This window comes from Equus quagga, chromosome 9 (genome assembly GCF_021613505.1).
Source record: "Equus quagga isolate Etosha38 chromosome 9, UCLA_HA_Equagga_1.0, whole genome shotgun sequence".
NCBI lineage: Eukaryota > Metazoa > Chordata > Mammalia > Perissodactyla > Equidae > Equus > Equus quagga.
In genome coordinates this window covers 52,715,766-52,741,849 of record NC_060275.1, presented here as the reverse complement: position 1 = coordinate 52,741,849, position 26,084 = coordinate 52,715,766, and the positions used below count along the sequence as shown (strand labels likewise).

The following is a 26,084-nucleotide window of genomic DNA, read 5'->3' as shown; positions in this document are numbered from 1 at the left end:
GACTTCAAGATAAAAAAGGCAATGAGAGATAAAGGGGGGCAGTATATTAATAAACAGGACACTCCACTAAGAGGACATAACACTTATAAATACACAGGCACTTAACACAGGAGCACCAAAGTACATAAAGCAACTATTAACAGACCTAATGGGAGAAGTTAACAGCAACACAATAATAATAGGGAACCTCAACACCCCACTTACATGAATGGATAAATCATCCAGACAGAAAGTCAACATGGAAACAGAGGAATTAAATGAAAATCTAGACCACATGGACTTGAGAGAGAGAGAGATACAGAAAACTCTATCCAAAACCAGCAGAATACAGAGTCTTCAAGTGCACATGGAACATTCTCAAAGATAGACCACATGTTGGGAAACAAAGCAAGCCTCAATAAATTTAAGAAGATTGAAATCATATCAAGCATCTTTTCCAACCATAATGCTACAAAACTAGAAATCTACTACAAGAAAAAAGCTGGGAAATTAACAAATATGTGGAGACTAAACAACACGCTACTGAACACCTTAATAAACAAGAAAAATCTCAAATAAGCCATCAAACTACACCTAACAGAATGACAAAAAGAAGAACAAAGCCCTAAGTCAGCAGAAGGAGGGAAATAATAAAAATTAGAGCAGAAATAAATGAAATAGAAACCAAGAAACAGTAGAAAGGATCAATGAAACTAAGAGCTGGATCTTTGAGAAGATAAACAAAATCGACAAACCCTTAGCTAGACTAAGAAAAGAGAGAGAAGGCTCACATAAATTAAATTATAAATGAAAGATGAGCAATTACAACAGATAGCACAGAAATACAAAGGATTATAAGAGAATACTATGAAAAACTACATGCTAACAAATTGGATAACCTAGAAGAAATGGATAAATTCTCCAAAACTGAATCAAGAAGAAATATCGAATTTGAATAGACCACTCACAAGTAAAGATATCAAAACAGTAACCAAAAACCTCCCAGGGGCTGGCCTCGTGGTGCAGCAGTTAGTTTGTGCACTCCACTTCAGCGGCCTGGAGTTTGCCGGTTCAGATCCTGGGTGCGGACCTATGCACCACTTATCAAGCCATGCAGTGGCAGGTGTCCTACATATAAAACAGGAGAAAATGGGCACAGATGTTAGCTCAGGGCCAATCTTCCTTAGCAAACAGAGGAAGACAAGTGGCAGATGTTAGCTCAGGGCTAATCTTCCTCAAAAAAAAAAAAAACCTCCCCAAAAATAAAAGTCCAGGACCAGATGGCTTCTCTGGAGAATTCTACCAAACAGTCAAGGAATATTTAATAGCTATCCTTCTCAAACTATTCAAAAAAATTGAAGAAGATGGAACACTTCCCAACTCATTCTACGAGGCCAACATCACCCTGATCCCAAAGCCAGGCAAGGACAACACAAAGAAGGAAAATTACAGGTCAATATCGCTGATGAACATAGATGCAAAAATCCTCAACAAGATATTGGCAAACCGAATACAGCAATACATTAAAAGGATCATACATCATGATCAAGTGGGATTTATATCAGTGAAGCAGGGATGGTTCAACATCCACAAATCAATCAATGTGATACACCACATTAACAAAATGAGGAATAAAAACCACAGGATTATCTCAATAGATACAGAGAAAGCATTTGACAAGATCCAACATCTATTTATGATAAAAACTCTCAATAAAATGGGTATTGAAGGAAAGCACCTCAACATAATAAAGGCCATATATGACAAACCCACAGCCAACATCCTACTCAGCGGGGAAAAACTGACAGTCATCCCGAGAACAGGAACAAGACAAGGGTGCCCACTCTCACCACTCTTATTCAACATAGTACTGGAGGTTTTGGCGAGAAAAATTAGGCAAGAAAAAGAAACAAAAGGCATCCAAATTGGCAAGGAAGAAGTGAAACTCTCGCTGTTTGCAGATGACATGATTCTATATATAGAAAACCCTAAAGAATCCACTGGAAAACTAACAGAAATAATCAACTGCAGCAAAGTTGCAGGGCACAAAATCAACTTACAAAAATCAGCTGCATTTCTATACTCTAATAACAAACCAATAGAGAACTCAAGAAAACAATCCCCTTTACAATTGCAACAAAAAGAATAAAATATCTAGGAATAAATATAACCAAGGAGGTGAAAGACCTATACAATGAAAACTGTAAGACATTATTGAAAGAAATCGATGATGACATAAAGAAATGGAATGATATTCCATGCACATGGAAGGGAAGAATAAACATAGTTAAAATGTCCATACTACCTAAAGCAATCTACAGATTCAATGCAATCCTAAGCAGAATCCCAATGACATTCTTCACAGAAACAGAACAAAGAATCCTAAAATTCATATGGAGCAACAACAGACCCCGAATAACTAAAGTAATCCTGAGGAAAAAGAACAAAGTTGGAGGCATCACAATCCCTGACTTCAAAATATACTACAAAGCTACAGTAATCCAAACAGCATGGTACTGGTACAAAAATAGACACATGGATCAGTGGAACAGAATTGAAAGCCCAGAAATAAAACCATACATCTGTGGACAGCTAATCTTCGACCAAGGAGCCAAGAACATGCAATGGAGAAAGGAAACTCTCTTCAATACAGGGGGGTGGGGGCCGGTCCCCTGGCTGAGTGCTTAAGTTCACGCAGTCCACTTGCGCAGTCCTGGGTGCAGACCTACACACCACTCATCAAGCTATGCTGTGCTGGTGTCCCACAGAGAGGAGCCAGAATGACCTACAACTAGGATATACAACTATGTACTGGGGTTTGGGGAGGGGAAAAAAGAAAAAAAAGAGGAAGATTTGCAACAGATGTTAGCTCATGGCCAATCTTCCTCACCAAAAAGCATACTTTAAATAAATAAATAAATAAATAAATAAACGGTGGTGGTGAGAAAACTGGACAGCCATATGCAAAAGAATGAAAGTAGACCATTATCTTTCACCATATACAAAAATTAACTCAAAACAGATTAAAGACTTGAAGGTAACATCCAAAACCATAAAAATCCTAGAAGAAAAAATAAGCAGTACATTCTCTGAATTGGTCTTAGAAGCATCTTTTTGAAGACCATATCTACTCAGGCAAGGGAAACAAAAGAAAAAAATAAACAAATAGAACTTCATCAGACTAAAGAACTTCTGCAAGGCAAAGTAAACCAGGAACAAAATGAAAAAAAAAAAACCCAATCAACTGGGAGAAAATATTCGCAAATCATATATCCAACAAGGGCTAATCTCCAAAATATATAAAGAACTCATTCAACTCAACATCAAAAAATCAAAACCTGATCAAAAAATGGGCAGAGGATATGAACAGACTTTTTTCCAAAGAAGATATACAGATTGCCAATAGGCACATGAAAAGAAGTTTGATATCACTAATTATTAGGGAAATGAAAATCAAAATTACAAAGAGATATCAGATATCACCTCACACCCATCAGAATGGCTATAATTACCAAGACAAAAAATAACAAATGTTGGAGAGGATGTGGAGAAAAGGGTACCCTTATACACTGCTGGTAGGAATGCAAACTCGTGCATCCACTATGGAAAACAGTATGGAGATTTCTCAGTAAATTAAAAACAGAAATACCATATGACCCAGCTATTCCACCACTGGGTACTTATCCAAAGAACTTGAAATCAACAATTCAAATAGACTTATGCATCTCTTTGTTCACTGCAGCATTATTCACAATAGGCAAGACGTGGAAGCAACCCAAGTGTCCATCGACAGATGAATGGATAAAGATGATGTGGTGTATATACATGTACAATGGACTACTACTCAGACATAAAAAAAGGACAAAATCGGCCCATTTGCAACAATATAGATGGACCTTGAGGGTATTATGTTAAGCAAAATAAGCCAGACAAAGACAAACGCTGTATGATTTCACTCTTATGTGGAAGATAAACACATGGACAAAGAGAACAGATTAGTGGCTACCAGAGGGGAACAGGGTTGGGGGGTGGGCATAAGGGGTAAAGGGGCACGTATATATGGTGACTGACAAATAATATTGTACAAGTGAAATTTCACAATGTTATAAACTATTACGACCTCAGTAGAATTTTAGAAAGTCATCATTAATAAATCCTCATTATCATGAATTATGTATTTGTGAATTAGCCTGCTTGCTAAGATTTAGCTGTAACCCCCAAATCAATGCTCGTGACGCTTCCGTGGTATTTGCAGACACGTGCCGAGCTGTGCCAGATCCACACATTCCCAATTTTGGTCAAACAAAGCTCTTATACTGTAAACAAGTGTCCTTTCCACAGTCTATTAGTGCCTTTTTTTTCATTTTTATGCTTTTCGTTGGTGATGTCACTGTTTAAAATGGTCTCCAGGTGTTAGTGATGAAATGTTGTCTAGTGTTCCCAAGCCAAGAAGGCTGTGGCGTGCCTTACAGAGAAAATGTATGTTAGATAAGCTTCATTTAGGCATGAGATATAGTGCTGTTTGTGAGTTCAATGTTAATGAATCAACAATATAGTAATGGTGTCTTTAAACAGAAGCACACACAGAACAAGATTATGTATTGATCAGTTGATGAAAATGTTGTAACCAGAGGATCACAAGAACCTAACCTTGTATTTCCCCTAGGAGCGATGGTTTAGTATCCACTAATTCAAGATTCATGGTGGCTTTCTAGACTATAACTACTGCAAATAATGAGAAATGACTGTATATGAATATCTCAATGGGAAAGATTTCGAGTCAAAAGTTCTGCTTTTTGAAAGCTGGGATACTCTCAAATTTCCCTCTAATAATGGATTTTAAAAGAAAAAATCTAAAATGCTGTACTTTTTTTTTTTTAAGATTTTTTAATTTTTTCCTTTTTCTCCCCAAAGCCCCCCCCCGCCCCCCGCCCCGGTACATGGTTGTATATTCTTCGTTGTGGGTCATTCTAGTTGTGGCATGTGGGACGCTGCCTCAGCGTGGTTTGATGAGCAGTGCCACGTCCGCGCCCAGGATTCGAACCAACGAAACACTGGGCCGCCTGCAGCGGAGCGTGTGAACTTAACCACTCGGCCACGGGGCCAGCCCCTAAAATGCTGTACTTTTAAAAATGTTTTTAAAAGTATAGCTTTTTGTTCCATTTTAAAATTCTATCTTTAAATTAATTAAAGCCCCCTGACAATTCTATACCACTTTTGCATTTTTAAGTGAATTAAAAGTCTAATGAATTGTTACTTTATATTGTTTTGCCCCAAAGTGGAAAGTACTGAATTTGCTAACCATGTATTTAGATATCAATCACTAAAACAAAAGTCAATAATGTGAGCAAATTGAGAACAGGCAGTTACGACAGTTATTTTTTGTATGTCTAATATTGCGCACATTCACTACATTTCAAAACGTTTTGATGAATAAATGAATGAGTAAAGGAAGCAAGTAAACACAAGGTAATACACCAAGAAGTAGTCTGATTAAGCATGTAGGATAAATTAATGAATTTAATTATAATCTAGTAAAAAATACATTTCTTTTAATTAGATGACAACAATAACTACAAAAACAACAGCTAACACTTACAGAACAGTTACTGTTATAGCCACTGTGCTTAGCACTTGAAATGGATCTCATTTAATTCTCAAAACACCCTAAGAAAATAAATACTGTTACTCTTCTTATTTACAAATGCAGAACCTGATAACAGAGGGAGGTAACTTGTCCAAGGTCATAGAGCAAGACCTCAGAGCTCCAGTGGTTTACCACTGTGTCAAACTGAACATCTTTAAAAGCTCCAAGTTGTATAAATGTGTCTCTATTTTCAATTTTTCCACAGTATCTGCATTATATTAGCCTGAGGTATTTATTAAAAATGAAGATTCCTGGCTCTCAGTCCAGGTTTATTGAATTAGAATTTCTGGAGGCAGAACTGAGGAGCCTACATTTTAAGAGATCCCAGGTGATGAGTACTCACTGTGATGTTGAAAGCCATCACTTTTAAGTATATGATCAATACTTATTCATTTATTCCCATGCTTGAAGTACACCTATTTACTACAACCCAGAAACTATCTTGCCTTCTCTGTCTTCTCTATGTCTCTGTTCAAGTTATCAGCTCCCTCTGAAATGTCCATTTTATTTATCCTTCAAAACCTACTCAAATCCCACCCGGACCAGGCCTTTCCTGAATGTGCGTTTCTATCTTCTCTTGATCTGCCATTGAACTTTAAACCTCCAATACAATATTTCTCTCAAGTTGTCTAAAGAAGTTGTATACTTAATTGATAAACAGGAGAGGGCAGACTTTCCTTTCTGGCTCCTAAAAAGCTTAATTAACATGGGGCAAGTTACATGTTACCTGCTTGGAGTAGCTGTAAATCTTTTTTTTAAAGTTTGTTGGAATTGAATTAAAGATCCTGTTTGCCATCAATGTTTAAGACTTGACTCAAAAGATAAATATTACTCAACAAATTAATATTTGAATCTGGCTTCTTTAACGGAAGGGAGTGGAGATATAAAGACTGTAAAATATAATAAAAAATTACCAGAGTAAAAATAAACCTAATCCATAGTAACATATATCAGATTAATTTACTAGTTATCTACATCTCCTTTAAGCTGTGAAGACTTGGTAATTGCTTATGACTTCAACAACTGCTCTAGCCTCAAAATGTCAGTACGGTGGGTGACAAGAAAACAGCAGCTACATGAGAAATGCAAAATGCATGCTGACCATTTCCAGACATTTCTGACACCATCTTAACAATTCAGGGGGGCAACAACAATTGCTAATGTTTTCTGCATTACTTATTTAGTAATTGCTATTACTCCCACTTAGAAATACATAGGAACCTTAGAGAACTTGAATAAGTGAAAATTTATGGGAAGACAGGATTTGGTACATATCAAATTTTTATACAGTTGAGCTCCAAGGAGTGTTATCTATGTCATAAAATCAAACATATCTACATACTGTATTTTCTGAAGAACTTCATCCATTTACATTTTGAATCTCCAAAGAGTATGAATTTGCCTGCTTTGGCTTTTGGAGTAAAAGATTAATGTGTAAATAGTGTGAACAGCTTCATTCTAGTCCAATGAAGCAGTCACATTAAAAGGAGATGAAGTTTTTCAGGTTCTCTTGGGTATTTTTGCTGAGGAAGATTGGCCCTGAGCTAACATCCGTGCCCATCTTTCTCTATTTTATATGTGGGATGCCCCCACAGCATGGCTTGGTAAGTGGTGCATAGATCTGCCTGGGATCTGAACTGACAAACTCCAGGCTGCCGAAGTGGAGTGCCCAAACTTAACCACTGCACCACAGGGCTGGCCCCACGAAGTTTTTAATTGGAAAAAAAAAAAAAAATGGAAGTTTTCTTTCTTTCTACCTTCATATTACAAGAGGAGCCTTTGACTCTGGGCTATAAATGATCACTTATACTCAGTCTCTAGTTCCTTAGCATGATGTAAGAATTAAAGCCAGAACCTCGGTACAATATTTCTGAATTGTTCCTTACTTCTGTGTTATACTATTTCAATTCTGAAATCATTTTTTAAAACATGTTATATTGTGTATATATGTCCACATTTAAAAAGTCATTTAAAAATTAAAAGAACACATTTTATTTTTAAGGTTTATCATATAAAGGAGTGGAAGTTTCCAACTAGAGCCACAAATATTCTGTGGAAAACTGTATTAGAATTCAACAGTTGAAGAATTTTTATAATCCCGATACTATTTTGTGCTCTTAGCAGAATATAACAGCAGTACTGGCAGTATTTGTTTGCTCAGAGCAATTACACAAAAAAGTTTGTTGAACTGAATTGTATCAACATTTGTTGCATTACTATGGCCCACACTTTATAATATTATTTGTTTGGGAAATAGATATTTAAAACTCCATGAAGCAATTTATCTATACATGCAGAAATTACTTGTGACTGGAAACAATTTTCTTAGGTTGTTTTATTGAGTACTGACAACAGAATATATGATACAAAACCTAAAGAAATGGTACACAAGAGTGTTTTTTCAAGTTTCCCGAAATAAGATAAACATGTAAAGCTTTTCATTATCCAATACTCTTGTGTCAACAAGGAAACACAAACTGAAATTATAAAATAAAAATAACTTTCTAACTTATCTACGTATCTCTCATATATATCTAACATATCTACATATCTTTCTAACATAGCTACAGCTATTCAGAGCTATACAGAGCTACTGTATTCAGAGCAAAATTCACAGCCTACAAACCTATTACTAAAAAGGAATACAAACAAATGAATTAAATATGCAGAACCAAACTAAAATGGACCACTTATGTCAAAAGAGGTGCATAAAGGAAACTTAACCTAACCTTACAGGAATCTACAGCTTTTCTCAGAAATCAGTAGAGGACACCAGCCAATCCCCAAATGTCAAATCTGTTCAAGCCATATCTGAATTTCCTTGTTCCCCTAACACAGCTACCCTGATCCAGATAGGGAAGAAGACCACTGGGCAACCAATCAGCTGAAAACGCCAAATAACTCCCAAATTTACCCATAAAAATCCCTCAGGCTGTGAGCAACTCATTGCTCCCGTGGCTTTGCATTTCCCGGCTTGCAGGTCAAAAGCCTTGCAATAAACTCATCTTTCTGCTTTGTTTTATTCAACATGCAGATTGCTTTTTGACAAGTATTTAAAATTTAGGAAAAAACAAAAACCAAAGAAACCCAAAAAGAGGATTTTTAGTTGTAAATCATACTGAGATTTTTTCTGTTGTTTCTAATTCATTAATTTTTCTTTTAATTTTTCTTTCATTATAATTGAAGAAATTCCCATATGATTTACAAATAAAAAATCAATGAAACAGATAAATCACTAGATTTAATCTTAAGAAATGAAAAGGGAGAGTACACAGTATTAGGTGTGAGAAGAGTGCTTGAGTCACAGAGGATTTAAGAAAACTATATATGGGAGCTGTGTATAACTCTCTGCTAACAAAGTTTTAACAACTAGATGAAAAGGATGAGTATACTTTGGCGAATGGAAATTACTAAAGTTAACTCAGTTAAAAGACAGAAGACCTAAATAAATCAATAAGCATGAAAATAGTTTAAACATTGTCAAAAGAATTCATCAAAAAAGCATAAGTATTATATATTTCACAGTAAATTATATGACACTTGTCAAGAATAAATTAGTCCTATGCTCTTCAATCTCTTCCAAAGCATACAGGAAAATCTTTCCTTCTTACTTTTTGCCGTCAGCCAAATCCCGACTGAGTTGCTTCGGGGTCTCTATGGAGTCAAGAAGTTGTGGAAACAAGGGAAAGATCTAGTGAAGAAGTTCTGAGTCAGGTAAATCTCTCTTCTGACCCTCAAGAAGCCTCTCTTGGATACTAGCAAATACCAGCATTATCCAGTCACTAGCAAATTACAGAGTTTTTCTGGGGAAGTAACTGCACTAAAAATCCCTAATACAGGGGCTGGCCCCGAGGCTGAGTGGTTACGGCCGTGCGCTCCGCTTGGGCGGCTCAGGGTTTCGCTGGTTCAGATCCTGGGCATGGACATGGCACCACTCATCAAGCCATGCTGAGGTAGCATCCCACATGCCACAAGTAGAAGGACCTACAACTAAAAAAATATACAACTATGTACCAGGGGGTTTGGGGGAGAAACAAGGAAAAAATAAATCTTGAAAAAAATTAAAAAATCCCTAATATATGATGATCACCAAGGATCACCAGCAGCATCCTCTCCTTGCCCACCACCAGATATCTGATCACTGACTATAATATTGCAGGGGTTTTTTTAGATTTAGAGAATTTTTATTGAGAGTCTAGGATAGTCTTAAAAATGCAGTGCAAATAATAAAATAATGAGAAACTTTCAGCTTTTTAATCTCAAAATATATCTAATTTGTCTTATCCTAAGAGAGCAGTCCAGGCCACTTGCCTTTTAGGAATTGCAATTTTCCTGGTTGTAATATTGTTTCTATAGACATTCTGGGCTATCAAGAGACCTCTTTTCCAACCATTACCTAGTTTACTCAAAAATTCTATATTCATTCACTCAAAAAATATTTGAGGGGCCAGCCCAGTGGCAAAGCAGTTAAGTGTGCATGGTCCGCTTTTGGCGGCCCAGGGTTCGCTGGTTCGAATCCTGGGTGCGGACATGGCACCGCTTAACAAGCCATGCTGTGGCAGGCATCCCACATACAAAGTAGAGGAAGAAGGGCATGGATGTTAGCTCAGGGCCAGCCTTCCTCAGCAAAATGAGGAGGATTGGCAGCAGATGTTAGTTCAGGGTTAATCCTCAAAAAAAAAATTTTTTGAGAGCCTAACAAATGGAAATAGAGCAGTAAACAAAACAAAGTCCCAGACCTTGTGCAGTCTGCACTCTTACTGGGAATAGTAAGATAATGTGAGGCACTTACCATATGCCAAGCACTATTCTAAGTACTCTCACACATATTAATCCATTTAATCCTTACAACAACCTTATGAGGTAAGGGCTACTTTTACTCTTCCTTTACAGATGAGGAAACTGAGGCATAGAGATTATATAACTTGTCCAAGATCACAAACACCCCCAGGCAGCCTGGCTCTAGAGCAGCGCTATGCAACAGATATGTAATATGAGCCACATATCTAACTTTAAATTTTCTAGTAGCCACATTTAAAAAAGGTAAAAAATAAACAAGTGACATTAATTTCAATAATATCTTATTTAAGCTAATAAATCCAAAATATTATCATTTCAATATGTGATCAATATAAAAAGTTGAATTATTTTACATTTTTTAAATCATACTTAGTCTTCAAAGTCTAGTGTATATTTTACACTTACAGTACATCTCAATTTAGACTAGCCACATTTTAAGTACTCAACTGCCTTATGTGGCCAGGAGCTACTGTGACACTGTGGTTAAAAATACATATTTGGTCTTTGTCCCTATTCCTAGCACAGAGCTCCTAAAACCCTTGCAATTATAAAATATAGAGAGAAATAAGTAGTTTTTTAATATACTAAAAACAGCCAGTTGTAAAATATAATTCAAAAACAAATCATTCAAAACCATACACATTTGATAAAAGGAACCAGAACTCCTTAAATAAGTGGCAGATTCCAAAGCTAGAGGCAAGGTAAATACAAGATCAGCCTGTGACATGTTACACCAAAAAAATAAAGTAGTACTCAAAAAATGATGGGGATATATCAAAAGTACACAGGAACCATCTTGAAGAGACTCTTGCTGGCCAAAAATAGTATAAATTCGAGCGCCAATATTAAGAGTGACATAAATGGATTATAACCTGTTGACAAAAAAAGAATCCAAGGTCATTCTGATAATAAATGAGGGAGAAAGGAAGGTTTTCTCTTACAGAATCTCAACTAATAAACATAGAAGGAATTATAGAGTTGGAAAAGTATTATTTTACAACCATCATTGCAATAATCAATTCAGGCAAGACTCATTGATGGAGGCTAAAACTATTTCCCACATATTACTTATTAATTAAAAAGAGAAAAATGCTAACTTTACAGCGGAGAAACCTGACAGATATCACTTTACCTAAGCAGAGTTAATACTGCCAATAATGGGACAGACTAACGCAGTGTGCCTCCTAACGGGCTGTACCAGGAAGGACACAACATCCCTCATGTACTATTCTTGCCGTAAATTGATAATCTGAATTTAATCATGAGGAAACATCAGACAAATCCTCATTGAGGTATGCCATACAAAAGAAGCAGTCTGATTTTTCAAAAATATTAACATCATGAAAGACAAAGGCAGAAGAACTGTTCATATTAAAGGAGACTAAACAGACAAGACAACTAAATGCAGTAGATTGGATTCTGGATTTTTGTTACAAAGGACACCATTAGGACAATTGGGAAAAAATCGATTATGGACTGCTGCATTAGTTTCTTAAGAACTCCTGTTTAAAAAAAAAAAAAAAACGGTTTAACACAACAGAAATTTATTCTCTCACAGTTCTGGAGGCTAGAAGTCCAAAACCAAGGTGTCAGCAGGGCCATGCTCACTCTCAATCTCTGAAGAGAATCCTTCTTTGCCTCCTCCTAGCTTCTGATTGTGGCTGGCAATCCTTGGGGTTCCTTGGCTCGCAACTGCATCACTTCCATCTCTGCCTCTGTTGTCACACGGCATTCTCCTTGGGTGTTTCTATCTGCAAGTGGCATGTTCCTCTTCCTCTAAGGATACCAGTCACATTTGATTAGGTGAGTTAAGGCCCACCTTAACTCGGTATGACTTCATCTTAACTTGATTACATCTGCAAAGAACCTATTTCCAAATAACATCACATTCACAGGCACTGGGGTTAGGACTTAAAACAGCTTCTGGGGGAAAACAATCCAACCCACGAGAACTACATATTAGATAACTGCATTACAGTGATGTTAAATTTCCTGAATTCGATAATTGTACTATGGTTATGTGAGAAAATGTCTTTGGTTTTAAGAAATACACACTGAAGTATTTAAGGGTAATGAGACATGATGTTTGCAGCTAACTTTCAAGTGGTGGTGGAAGGGGGAATACCCACATACATATACACAAGGAGGGACTAATAAGAGCAAATGTGGTTAAATGTGAACTGGTAAATGTGAGTAAGGGGGATCTAGGAGCTTTTTGCACTCTTGTAATTCTTTCTATTCTTGCAACTTTTCTGTAACTCTGAAATTATTTCCAAATAAGTTTTTTTAAAACCACGGATGAAATAATACCTACGAGAAACAAGAAAAAATGTTCAGAGTCTCTATTAAGAAGAAAAGCTCTGTGGGCTATAAAGAACCTCAATAAACAGAAACATATCACTTATTTTTAAATGGTAAGATCCATTATTATAAAGATGTCCATTCTTCCTAAATAAAGTAATTAACATTTTCTAAATCATAATCACAATGAAGTTCTTATGGAAAAATAAATACATAACAACAGCCAAGAAATTTTCAAAAAAGAAAAATGAAGAGATTTGTCCTTTTAGTAATCACAACCTCACAGTTAAGAGTATAGTCTCTGGAGTTAGAGTTGGTTACAGTCCTAGCTTGTAACTCGAATAAATTAATTTCTCAAAGCCTACTTTTTCATCTGTAAAAATAAAGATATTAACAATACCTAACTCAGCGCTCATTCTGGCAGTATACTAAAATTGGGACAATACAGAGAAGTTTTAGCATGGTCAAGGATGCAAGGATGACAAATTCATGACGCGTTCCATATATTACCAAAAAAAAGAAAATGTTTTCATTAAATAAAATGACTACATGTCAGAACATTGAAGCCAGATTTTCAAAAGAAAAAGAACACCTAACTCATAGGGTTTTGTGAGAAATGAATTAGTTAAAATATATTAAAGCATTTATTGCTGTGACTGGCACGCAGGCAATACTCAATACACACTAGCGGCTGCTCTTGCTCCTGTTATCATGGTCATGATTATCATCACCAAGCTATGCGGTTTTGGCATAGGAATAAACAATCCAGAAGAGAAAGGGCACCCAGAAACAGGCCTGAGAGTAAAAGAATTTCTAAATGCTAAAGGTAGCATTTTGTATCAGAAGAAAAAGGATAGATTTAATAAATAGCACTAATGAGCTTTATCATCTGAAAAAAAAAGAACTGAATTCTTATGTCGCAACATCTATAAATATAAATTCCAGGGTAAAAAGCTAAATTATTTGCGATATAAAACAAAACAAAAACGTATAAATAGAATTTTAAAAATGATTGTCAGCTGTGGAAAGTATTCTTAAAACACAAAATCCAGAGGTTATAAAAGGAAAAATTTTTCAGATAAAAGGAAAATATTAGACGGGATAAAGACAAGCAGATATGGAAAAAATGTTTGCAACATAAAGACAAAGGATTAACACCCATACTATATGAAGAATCCCTAAAAATCTATAAGGAAAAGACAACCCAATAGTACAACTGGCAAAGGTTATGAGCAAGTAGTTCACCACACGGAAAAATGCACGATAGACTTCAATTGAAAAAGCAAATTAAAATAACTTTAAGGTATCTTTAGTCACATAATAACTAAAAATAAAACAATGTTCCTAGATGTTATGGGATAAATAAGCATGCTTCTATATTCCAGTTCAATCTTCCTCAAATAAAAAAAAAAAATGTGGAAATACATAAAAAGAGCTTTGAACTTGCTAATATCCCTAGCTCCGAATACCATCAAAAAGAAAAAGCAATGTCTACTGTGCCATTAGAAGACTTTATCAGGACCTGGCCTGGTGGCGCAGCAGTTAAGTTTGCACATTCTGCTTCAGTGGCCTGGGTGTGGACATGGCATCGTAAGTCATGCTGTGGTAGGCGTCCCACATTAAAAAAAAAAAAAAAGCAGAGGAAGATGGGCACAGATGTTAGCTCAGGGCCAGTCTTCCTCAGCAAAAAGAGGACGATTGGCAGCAGATGTTAGCTCAGGGCTAATCTTCCTCAAAAAAAATAAATAAATAAAGACAATCGCAAAAAGGAAAAATAAAACAGACAAAAAATGAAAAAGTAGAAAAGGAATCAGATTCTTACTGTCAGAAGGAAACTAAGCTTATTGGGTCCAACCACTCACCCACAGGAAAAACATCACTGACAGACTATCCAGCTTTCGCATTTAATCAAACTCCAAAGATAGGTGGTTCAGGGATTCAACAGAGCACTGCTGGACAACCGTTAAAAATTACTTCTTCATAACCTTCCAATTGTTATAAATGGCAACTGTTTAATAAGCTGTTAGAGAATGTTGTCAGGACACAAGGCCACGTTCAGCATCTGTATTTATTAAAATTCAGCTTTGAAGGCATCATTTATTCAATTCTCTTTTTTTGAGATGTCTGTCCCCTGATTTTTCTACAACTAGTGGGGTCCTGGGAATATCAGAAATGTCTTTCAGAATCTTCAGACACAATTCTTCTGGACCTAGAAGCCTGAAATCAGGCGAAACTAGAGGCCCTTTTACTATCTATCATCTACTTTCTTACTCTTTTTTTCTAGCTTTTCTAACTTAAAGAGCATCCTGTTGTTACAGAAGTTAGGAGATTAAAAAGAGGATATGCTAGGTGTTCCCTGTTACCTATTATTTCAACTTTCCTAAGTTGTGGATCTGTGGCTTCCTTCTTACATCTGGCTGTGAATTTAGCTCTAAGAATCGTCTGTGTTATCATTGGTTTTTCTTTCTTCTAAGCACTGATCATTCTAAAAATCCTATTCATCCTCTGACAATATCCTAAGAGATTCCTGACTCTCTCTTTTACTTGGCCTTTTTAATGAGTTCCTCCTTCTGACTTAGTAAGTTCTATTCATCAAAAAAAAAAAAAAAGAAAATTCAAAAACAAAAACTAAGCCCCAGTAAGAGTGGCTATGGGGGTGTAGTGGGGAAGGGGAGGTGTGAGGTGAGATGTGGGGAAGGGGGAAGGCTTTAGCTCCACCATAATTTCCACCCGCCATATCCCCACCATATCCTTGATATGGCTAATTACTGTCTTTCCTCAATCATTAAAAGTGCTATGCAAATGCAGATACAATCCTTATTCTACTCCGACCCCCTCCCCTACTAGAGCACTTCCCAAGCTTTTCATATAAAAAAGTTTGGGCCATTTTTAGACTTTTCATTCCTTTAGGTGATATATTGCCCCTAGAATCTTAAAACCATAGACTCTTAGTTTTCTAACATTTCTTAAAGTCTAGGGCATACATTTCCTTAAAGTCCAGAATTACCTTTCTTATTACTTTTAATATATGGTCCCTATCTCCAAAGGCTCTTTCTAGAATTTGCACATCACTAACTTTTTTCTGTTGGTCCTAATTAAGTTCAAAATAGCAAACACCTTTACAGCTTCCTGTACCACCTAAAGCATGAAATTAAATTTTTCCAGATGCTTTGCTTATAAAAAACAAATTTCCAAAAGGTGTTGGGATATTTACATTTTCCATCACAACTTGTTTGCTTCTATATTAACTGCTGCCTGAATTAAGAAGATACCATCTATACTACAACTAGAAAGACCCACAACTACAATATACAACTATATACTGGGTGGATTGGGGGAGAAAAAGCAGAAAGAAAGAAAAAAAAAAGACTGGCAACAGTTGTTAGCTCAGGTGCCAATCTTTAAAAAAAAAAATAAGAAGAAGATACCATCTATGTCCACACCTTTCAAATAAATATTCTAACCATGTTTATACAACCAAATAGTGTATTTCCATATAGGTGTCTAACTTGTTTAACTACTAGACTACTTCCTGCCCCTTTGTGTGTCAGAGACAGCTACCTTTCCACCAAAAATTCACTCTCCCTTTCTATGGTGTGAAATTCTCACCGAAGGGTAGCTGCCCTGACAAGGACTATTTTTCCCAGCTCTACTCAAAACCAGATACATGCATATGACTCACTTACATCAATGTAATGTACGGGTAACCGACTGTGCCAGAGTTTTTAAGAAGCATGGTTGCTAGAAATATATTCAGAGACTAAGATATATAGAAAAGGAACCCCCTTATTGTAAATGGGTAACTACCCTTACGGATAGTTAAGCACCTTTCCTATTACTGTTTAACATTCACAAGTCACTGCCAAATCAAACCTCAGTTTCTCCATAAGACTCAAGTAGAATGTTTATTTGAATTCATCCCAAGCATTAATGCCAGTAATTTAGCACCAGGCCTGCCACTCCAAGAAGTCTTGAGTAAAAAACATCTGTGGTTACTGTATGAGTTTTAGTGAGGAGCTAGCTATTTGCTGACATTTCTTTCTCCCAAGCTCATGGCAGGCAAACATTGCCAGCTATTGCTGCACTTCCCTACATTTAAAAATATCCAGGGGCCGGCCCGGTGGCATAGTGGTTAAGTTTGCACCCTCCACCTCGGCAGCCCAGTGTTCACAGACCCAGATCCCAGGTATGGACCTAGCACCACTTATCAAGCCAAGCTTTGGAGGCATCCCACATAAAATAGAGGAATAGTGGCAGAGATGTTAGCTCAACGACAACCTTCCTCAAGCACAAAGAGGAAGACTGGAAACACATGTTAGCTCAGGACAAATCTTCCTCATCAAAAAAATAAATAAATAAAAATTTTTTAAACATTTAATAAGTGCCTACTACGTGTTACTGTTCCAGATGCTTGGGATAAGTTCTATAACCAAAACAAAGATCCCTACCCTCATGGAGCTTACATTCTAGCGGCAGCCATTCCAATCATTCAAAATTGGCACAACAGTTTAAAACCTATCTGCCAACACTTATGTAGACTTAATAAACACGGGCAACGATGGAACTGGTGGAGCAATGTGTGAAGGAGCTGCACTGTAGATACTGTATGTGGGATAATAATGCTACAAAATGAAACTAGTATTTCCACTAGAAGACAACGCTCCGGCTTATTAGAGAGGATAAAGGGTACATTCTTAGATACAAAAGAAATAAAAGGAAGCCAAAGAAGAAAAGGCCTGCAAGGTGGTGAAGGAAATCACTGTCAATGGAACTTGACACAGTGGCAAAAGAGTAGCAAACAAAATTTCCATTTGGAGCTTTAGATGAGACTTCATCCAGAGAGTGAGGAACTCATGTAACAATAAGATTTACAGGAATAAGCCAGTATGGAAGAATCCCACTGTTTCCTCCAGAAGGAAGTGAAGCTTTGAATGGTTGGTGAGTCTGTATGAAAGTGTAGGAAATTGCCATCCCACTGAGAGGCAAATGCTGCTCTCTTTCTTCAGCACGTGTCTGAAATGTCATGGAAGACCATCTAGACAATGCAGACCTTCCATCTGTTTCTACTAACTCATCTAGGAATAAGTGATAGAATTAGTAGAAATGAAGGCAATATTGTACAGTAGAAGTTTGATCTAGCTTTTGAGTCAGAAGACAGATTTGAGCACAAACTATACACACACACACACACACAAAGAGACAGAGAGGGCCTGATTATACATATAGACTATATACACACTTTACAAACCCAAACTTACAAAAGGACAGCATTTGCTACAGTTTAGTTAGTGTAATAACCCATCTTTTTCAGCTCATATAATACCTGACCTTGACACCTATTATGAAATATGCACCACAAAGTACTTCCATTAGAAAGAAAAGAGAGTGGTTGGGAATTCTCAGCCCCAAGACAAATGTAGTTTAAGGGAGAAGGAAAAAGATAAGAAAATCCCCCTTTCCATCATTGCTCCTTATCCCTAAGGAAGTTGTCTTATAGGGAACAGGACTGCTGTCAGTTAGCCTTATATTCAAATTTAGTTCCACCCAATCACTAGTCATGCGACCTTAGCAAATTACATATACTTTCTGATCCTCAGTTTCTTTATATGTAATAAATACCTACCACATTCACGATTTTTCTGGGTATTTTGGAAAGGTATTTCAAAGATTTAAGTTAAATGTGATAATGCACATGGATGTAAAGCATAGCATCTGTTACAGAACAAGATTCCTTCCTTCCTTCCTCAACGCCCAAGAAGAGTAAATGAGTAGGAAACAGAAAAAAAGGATGCAAATGGAAAAATTATGAACTCCACATTACATCCACTCTTCCTTTCCCCAAGCCCTCTTTTACTTTCCTCATTTTTGCTCATCATCCCCAATCTTTTAAAGTTTTCCCATTCCTCACACTCTCTTGTGGGGTTAGAGTAGGAGGTACACTTCACAGTGCCTAGCAAGCAGGTGGGAGAACCTCGGGAAGCTTCTGTACTTAAATTCAGCTTAACACCAAGGCCTCACTGGGAGAGTCCTGGCGTCCGAATATGGAACTCAGAGTGGTTTTTAAATAGTGAGGACCTGGGAAGGTGGAGAGGGAGGGCGACTGGCAAGGCAATGGGTTCATCTACTGTGTAATCAGAACATTTACTCAGCCAAATATTTCATTTGTTCAAAGAGTTCAGCAGGTTAAAACAAAAACAAAACCCACGAAACTTAATTTAGAACACATTTACCACTGAAACATTGTTATACCTGTTTGTTAGGTTTTTACAGGTAAACTCTAACCAGAAAGGCTGACCTCACAGAAAAGACTTTTTCTGGGAAAAGATTCTGATTTTCAAAGAACTTACAAACTTTGGGAACACAATCTGCTTATAATCTTAGTTTCTTTCTTTTTTCCCCCAAAATCTATTTTGCAAACCTTAAAAAGCTAACCATTTTCAATTTTCCATGCTTCATTTTGATCTGAATATTAAAGAAAAATATCCAAAACAATTACTCTGACCTTTTGTCAATTAAAAAAATTAAATATGTTTTAATGTTGGTGAGTATTTTCCTGATACAATGTGGCAAAGCTGTCATCCCAATAGTCATGATTACCTGTAAACTGACATCACAACTATCTGCTTCAATGAATAAGTCATTATTTTTCTGCATTACATTACTGTAAAATAAATCTGAAATGCTTTTTTAAACTTTGCTTTCAAATGTGTCTTCTTATAGTAAAATTTCTACACAGGTGTTGCAGAGCCTGTGAACGTGAGTCACAAATATCTATAATGAACTAACATATAGAAAAACAGTAAATCAAGTTTTCCTGCCTAGAGAAGTGAATCAGTTTACTTGAGGCTAAATCTATCTAGTGCAAAGGGATTTATTAGAGTTTCAAAGGTATCACACAATAATACCATCAAAAACATAGAAGTATTGTAATGGATTATCATACTAAAAACATCTCAAATTCATAAGAGCTTCATATTCATAGCCAGGTCCACCCAACTGTGAATTCCTAGATGGCAGCAGTCATGCTGCAATCATTTTTATAACATCAAAACTTGCACAGTGTTTGTCATACGGCAGGTTTAATCAATGTCCACTAATGAATGGAGTAACACTGCATTTGCTTGAGAAAGTCCAGGACCAAGCCCACAGGTCAGTTTTCTACTATAAGCTTTACTCACCTGGTATCTAATTTTATTTCAAATTCTAGACTCTGAAACATTTCCTTAAAACTTTATCAGTGTAAAAATTTCAACTGTGGTAAAACTACACATTTATATAAGGCTGAAAGGATATGAGAAGCCATCTAGTCTAACTACCTCCTGCTTCAAATAGTGAAACTGAGGCCTAGGGAGTTGACTGAGTTGACCAAAGCCACACAGCTCTTCACTGTCAGGAGTGGAATTCATATCCAGATGGTCTTCTCTCTTTTAGTCCTCTCCTTATTACAACATATTGCCTTCTCTGCTCCTTTTCAAATGCCTGACTGCTATTACTTCAAAAGTGTTCTTATCTGGAACATACTAACTGCATCAGAACAAAAGTTAGAAATCAATAAACTTGCCGCAGAACAATTATAAGTATTAACTTATGCAGCAAAGGCCACCAACTTTCTCCACCTCACCCCAATTTCTACTTAATGCTAAGAAACTGAAAGTTACATTTAAAAATTAAAGAAGTAACTAACATTCATAATTAATTTACGAAAACCTAGTCTACATATTGCTAGGAATAGAGGCTGAAACCGACAATCTTTAAGTTCCAGTGGTCAGTTCTTTCCTCCTAGTACTTCGTATCTCCACCCCGACCTCCAATAACCCAGCAGAAATATCCCAAAGAACTGTGCATTTTTTAACTCACATTATGTCCTTGGAGGATAAGAACATTAAGTCATAATTTTAATATTGATGGTCACTACTAAGGTGATAGGATACCTAATGTCCTGCTAAGTAGGTGCCACTGTGACAATGTGTACTGATTAACGTTCAAGCACATAATCTTCTGAACCTCTTCCTTCCTTCTGGTTATACAAGTTTGAGTGCTGCTTCTCTCAATACTCTCTATCCCCTATCCCAAATTACCCAAACCCTGAACCACCAAGTTCCAAAGCCAGGATTAGCAAAAGGAATTGTCTCTGTAGATTTTCCGACAGTAGTGGTAAAGGAGAAGACAAGATGCTGCTGCTCTTTGCTTGGCATGTTTATAAACTGAGTAACACTTCAAGAAGCAGCAAAATTTACCTATGGCATCTTCCAGTCTGGGGCTTGCCATATACAGCTGACGTCGCATCTGCGTTTGTTGATGTCCATCTTCTCAAACTCCAATAAGAAAGAACAACAGGAAAAAGAATCTAGGGTTCTTACTTGCAAAACTCAGGGAGCCACAGAGACATGTCATGTCTAGCTAGATCTAGAGATAATCTCTCTTGAAGGTGTTCCACTTCCTGGGAGAAAGTAGGAAGCCCAAAGAACCTGCAAATAAACTCTCCTGCCACCCCGCAAACAACAGGAACAGCAGCAGCACTTCTGAGAGACACAGCTCACAGCAGCACGTAGTATACGGCACATGCTTCCGGGAACCTGCAGTCATATATATATAATTAAACAAGGGAAACTGAAAGACACTGCTATCCCAGGCTGAGGGAGGGAATTGAGGCACACAGAGGCTTATATACTCAGTCGGGTACATTATCCTGTAGTCTGAAATTACCAGATCCTCTCTCTCTTTCCTGGAGAGAACTTCAAGATCTTAAAAGAGTAACACAAAGTAAACCCAATCCAGACCAGGATCTGTTACCATCAAGTCTGCTAGTTCCAAGACAACAGTAGTGCTGCTGCAGCCAACGATTCCTTGGCATACAGACACGTTAAAATGGTACTGGCAGCAGCACCAGCTCTTCTCTTTCACCCTCCGCTGTTACTATAGCTCCTATTGCTAAATCTGCCTCTGAGTTTAGACAGGAGCTGGATGGTTCATAATCACCCAGCAGCTGCAGCTGAGCAATACTCAGCCTAATTGTGGCGCTGGAGCAGCTGAGAGGAAGAAAAGAGATAATATATACCCTACCGTAGCCACACACAAACTGCCGCACACACTACCAACAAGATACCAAGATACTTGAATAGGAACAGATGATTTCCTTTAAAGAAATGCAGTTGCACCTCGCTGGAGGAACTTGTATTTGTATCACAGACGTGTTTAAATGTGAACTGAAGGTGACCTAAGCCATGAGGAGTTCTGAACAATGGAAGATCTTAACTAAAACTTCCTGTAAATATTCACACAACAAAGCCAGAGCCACAAACCTCACCTTATAACATGACTGAAAGTTCCTGTGATGTGAGAATTTGGCAGAGATGCGATCTCTTCTTCAACCCTACATTACAACAATGCGGAGCGACATCAACAACTGAAACAGCAAGCCATTATATAAAGCAAGTAAAGTAGCACAGTGCAATGAGTCTCAGCATTTTTGAAACTCCAACACCATGCTGTCATTTGCTTTCTTTTGAAACAAAACATACTCTTCCTTTAGGTGCCATATGGCACATCTTCATAAGGCTTAAGCAAAGGAAAACTTATTGTATGGTAAGAATTTCATGACATCCTTAAGAATATCAAGACTAAGGCTGAAATTACTGATCTAAAGAATTACTGTTCCAGAATGTAAAACTGGATTAAAGACTTATTACCTTGATGCCATAGTTAAGTTTTGAGTTTTAACTGTTATGTTACATAATTTTCTGAAAAATAGGGTATATTTTATACTTGATGAGAGAACAGTATCCATTAGTTTAACATATTTTACTTACCTATTTGTCACAAAATACAAGTCTAAAAGGATTTTTAAAGTTATTGAAACCTGAAGTCTTCCCTCAAAATATCAACATAATTAACATATATTATTCATATGTTAAAGTAGTTATATACACTAGCTGGTATGACAATTATGATTTAATAAGTCTAATCCTGTTTGCAAAGGACAGCCCTGGCAGTGTTCTAAAGTCAGTTACCACATGTTAAGTTCTTTATCTAAAACACTTTATAAAGTACATTATAAACAGGCCTCTTTAAAAAAAGAGAAAAAAAGTTTTATGTAAACTAAAACACAGATACAGAAAAGCACACAGAACAAATACACGACAACGAATTATACTAAGGCCAACACCCTTCCAACCACCACCAGGTTAAAAGAACTTTGCCACAACTTCAGAAGCAGGGTCTCAATCACAACTTCCTCCCTCCTCCCATATCTTTACTTTTATATAAATTATTTCCTTGCAGGATTTTTTTTTAAATATAATTTTATCATCCAAGTTTGCATTCCTAGACACCAGAGCTTAGTACTGCTCTTTTAAAATTTTTGATATTAGGCTTTCTTTTTTTTTTTTTTTTTACTATAATGACAACAGGAACTAATAAATGATCCCTACACTCACTAGATTAAGAACTAAATACATTTACAAAGAAAAATTACTCACATTAATAAATTATTTACAGCCTAACAAGATGCAAATTTGAACTTTGTATAAACAAGTCTTACACCACCCACTGGTAATATTTCACTTATACTGGGTCATTGCTATTTTTTTAGAATATTTATTCTTTTAACATTACATGGAGATTTATTTGCATAGACATTGATATTTCAGCTTAAGAAATTCCTGAATTAAAAAAAGAAAACTTAAACCATGTATTAATATTACACTTTAGCCATAAGTCAAATTCCACCTATCCCAGGAAGATAGGTCAAAGCTGTAATTTCACTTTCGGTTGAACAGAAAGGAGTCAATTTTGTGGTTTATGAAGTCAGCAAAAACATACTGCAAAACTAAAGCTATTATAACATTATGGTGGTTACAGCCGACTACATATTTTAAGAGTCCTTTTATGTTTTCTCCTGGAAATATGGCTTTGAACAGTCTTGTATTCAGATTCAGATCAAAGGCAGTTGTTTTTTTCAAATTTAGGACCCTATGAATTGTCAACCAGCATTCAAAATCTCCACTAAGGTTTAGCTAACGTCCAAAAATCAAAATACAATTCCCTTTTCTTAAATCTAACTATGACAGGAGTCTCATATATTAGCAAAAACAAAACAAAATACCTATATGGCTTAGTGAAATAAAACTTTCTTACAAAATAATATGTGAAAATCATATATGATGCATACAAGATCCTTGACTTCTAATACAAGACACTTCTTCCTTACCTGCCCATTCAAAATGCTTCCTGTCCACTGTGTGCCAAACATTGCGCTAGTTAAGGTATCAGATTTTGCCTTAAATGCATACAGTCACATGTACACATTTAGTGATATTTTCCTTAGTGTGTAGTTTAACTAGACATTTAACAGGATGGTTTAAACACACTTAGAATTATCAGGATACCTTTGGCACTGTAATCCTATAGTTACAATGCACGAGTATACCACAATCATATGCGTGTATATGTGAAATCATCTATGTGAAAACACACACCAGAGGAACATATATGTACGTAATAAAGGGAATGAACGTAAAGCTGTGATTCCACTAGACTTCTCACTCCTTCACTTTAATAATTTATAAATTGTTAGACCGTATGTTATTCCGTATCTGTTTCAATTAATTACAGAGAAAATAATTCAACCAAATCCGAACTAGGTTGTGTCCCGCTCACAAGAAAACAAAAATTAAAGCAGTCCCTACATCGGACTCGATTTTCGAAGAGCTTCTTAAACGTTGCCCCATGCCCAGTAAAGCCGAAGCTGGAAGCAATTATCAAGAAGAAAAACACACTTTAAAACAAAATTTTCTGTAACACATGCGGACAGAGAACCGAACCAAATGGGAGGCGGGGTGAAATAATACTGTAAAAGTGGATGCTGAATGGCATTTTTCCCAACCCCCAACCCAAAACAAAGGAAAACTTTAACATGTTGCGGTTTTCAATCAAACCAAGCGAAGCGAGAGGCTCCCCCACTCGCCCCCACACCCCCGCGCGCGCTCTCCCGGCACAGTTGCCGCTCGGCGTCAACCAGGACACAGACCCCCCCAAACTCGGGGCCAGCGAGGGGCCGCAGCCCTCGCCCCTAACTTCGGCCGGGCCAGCCAAAATGAACCTCGCCTCCACCTCGCCGGGTGGCCCACACGACCTTAAAGAAGCGGGTGGGGGTGTCCCAAAGCTCCCACGACCTTAGGTCGGACCCGGGCGGGACCGGGCAGGACTGGACGGGGCGGAGACCGAGTCAGGGGGCGAGCAGGTAGCGCCGGGAAGGAGACACGCCCGCCGGGCGAGCCGGGCGCGGGGGGAGAAGTTTCTTCCCAACTTCCCGACTCCGAGCCGCCGGGGCCGGGAGTGGCGGCGCCTCCGAGCGCGGGAGGGCGGGCGGGCGCCGGGGCCTAGTGCAGCCCGGGCCGGGGTCGGCCGCGTCCGCGCGCGAGGCCCCGCCGGGTCCTTACCTGCCCTCCAGCCGCGCTCGCACGAGCCCCTCGGGCGGCGGCGGGGAGGGGTGGCGGGGAGGGGGCGGCGGGCGGAGGCGAGGCCCGCGGGCCCTCTCCCTCCTCCACCTCCACGTCCCGGGCGCCTGGCAGCAGCGACGACGGCACGGCCGGCCCCGAACTCGCTACTTCAGGAGGAGGGAATTCCCGGGCTCCCCCACCCCTCGGCCTCGCTCTCCACCTCTCTCCGCGCGGCGCCCGCCCCTTCGCCCGGCTCCGCCCCTCCGCTCCCCGGCGGGGGCGGGCGCGGGGGCGGAGCGGGGGCTGCGGCTACCTGCGCGCCGCCCGCCCGCTCACCGGAACTCGCGCCGCGCCCGCCCCCGGCTCGAGCGCCCCCGCCTTCCGGCGCCGACGCGCGCCTCCGAGGGTTGCGGGCCGTCCCGCCGCGAGCTCCGTCGGCTCCGAGTCCGAGTCACTTATCCCGGCCCAACATGGCGGCGGGGTCTGGGGCGGCTTCCCGAGGCGGCGCCGGCTGAGGGGGCGTGAGGAGGAGGCGCTTCTCCCCGCGGAGAGCAGGCCCGCGGCGCCCCTCCGCACGCGCGGACCCTGGGCCGCTGACTCGGCTGCCGCGGAGGTGGAGTCGGGGTCGCGGATGTCGCCCTCGCTCTGTCCCGCCGAGGGCTCGGGGCTTTGTCTTTGGGGGGAGAGGACAGGGTTGAGTGTTTTGGGTTGGCTGAGTGCGTCTCAGGACCATGCTGGCGCACCCTTTGTCGTCGATGGTGAAATCTTAGGCCAGCCGCGAGAGCCGGGGGGCGTCCCTAACGCCCTCCTCACCGTCCGGATCGCCGTCCCCACTCTCGCGTCTGGCCTCCTTCCGAGTCAGGGATCCTGTCCCAGCCCGAGGAGCTTCCTGTTGACTGTAGGTCGAACCAGCCTTG

At 38.6% G+C, this 26,084-nt stretch overlaps 1 protein-coding gene across 3 annotated transcripts in view; it reads right to left on the bottom strand.

Annotated features, from left to right (window-relative positions):
- YES1 (YES proto-oncogene 1, Src family tyrosine kinase) overlaps window positions 1-25,377 on the bottom strand; it is a 79,335-nt gene extending 53,958 nt beyond the window's left edge. Inside the window, exons 1-2 of one of the 3 annotated variants that reach the window (XM_046671643.1) lie at window positions 25,168-25,377; window positions 12,035-12,202 (exon numbers count right to left, since the gene is read on the bottom strand). In XM_046671643.1, coding sequence (XP_046527599.1) covers window positions 12,035-12,158 — 124 coding nt within the window. In that variant the 5' untranslated portion in view covers window positions 12,159-12,202; window positions 25,168-25,377. Of the gene's footprint in view, window positions 1-11,982; window positions 12,203-25,167 lie in introns of those variants that run through there. The other 2 variants (XM_046671649.1, XM_046671644.1) reach the window with 2 other exon arrangements.
- Window positions 25,378-26,084: the final 707 nt, after the last annotated feature.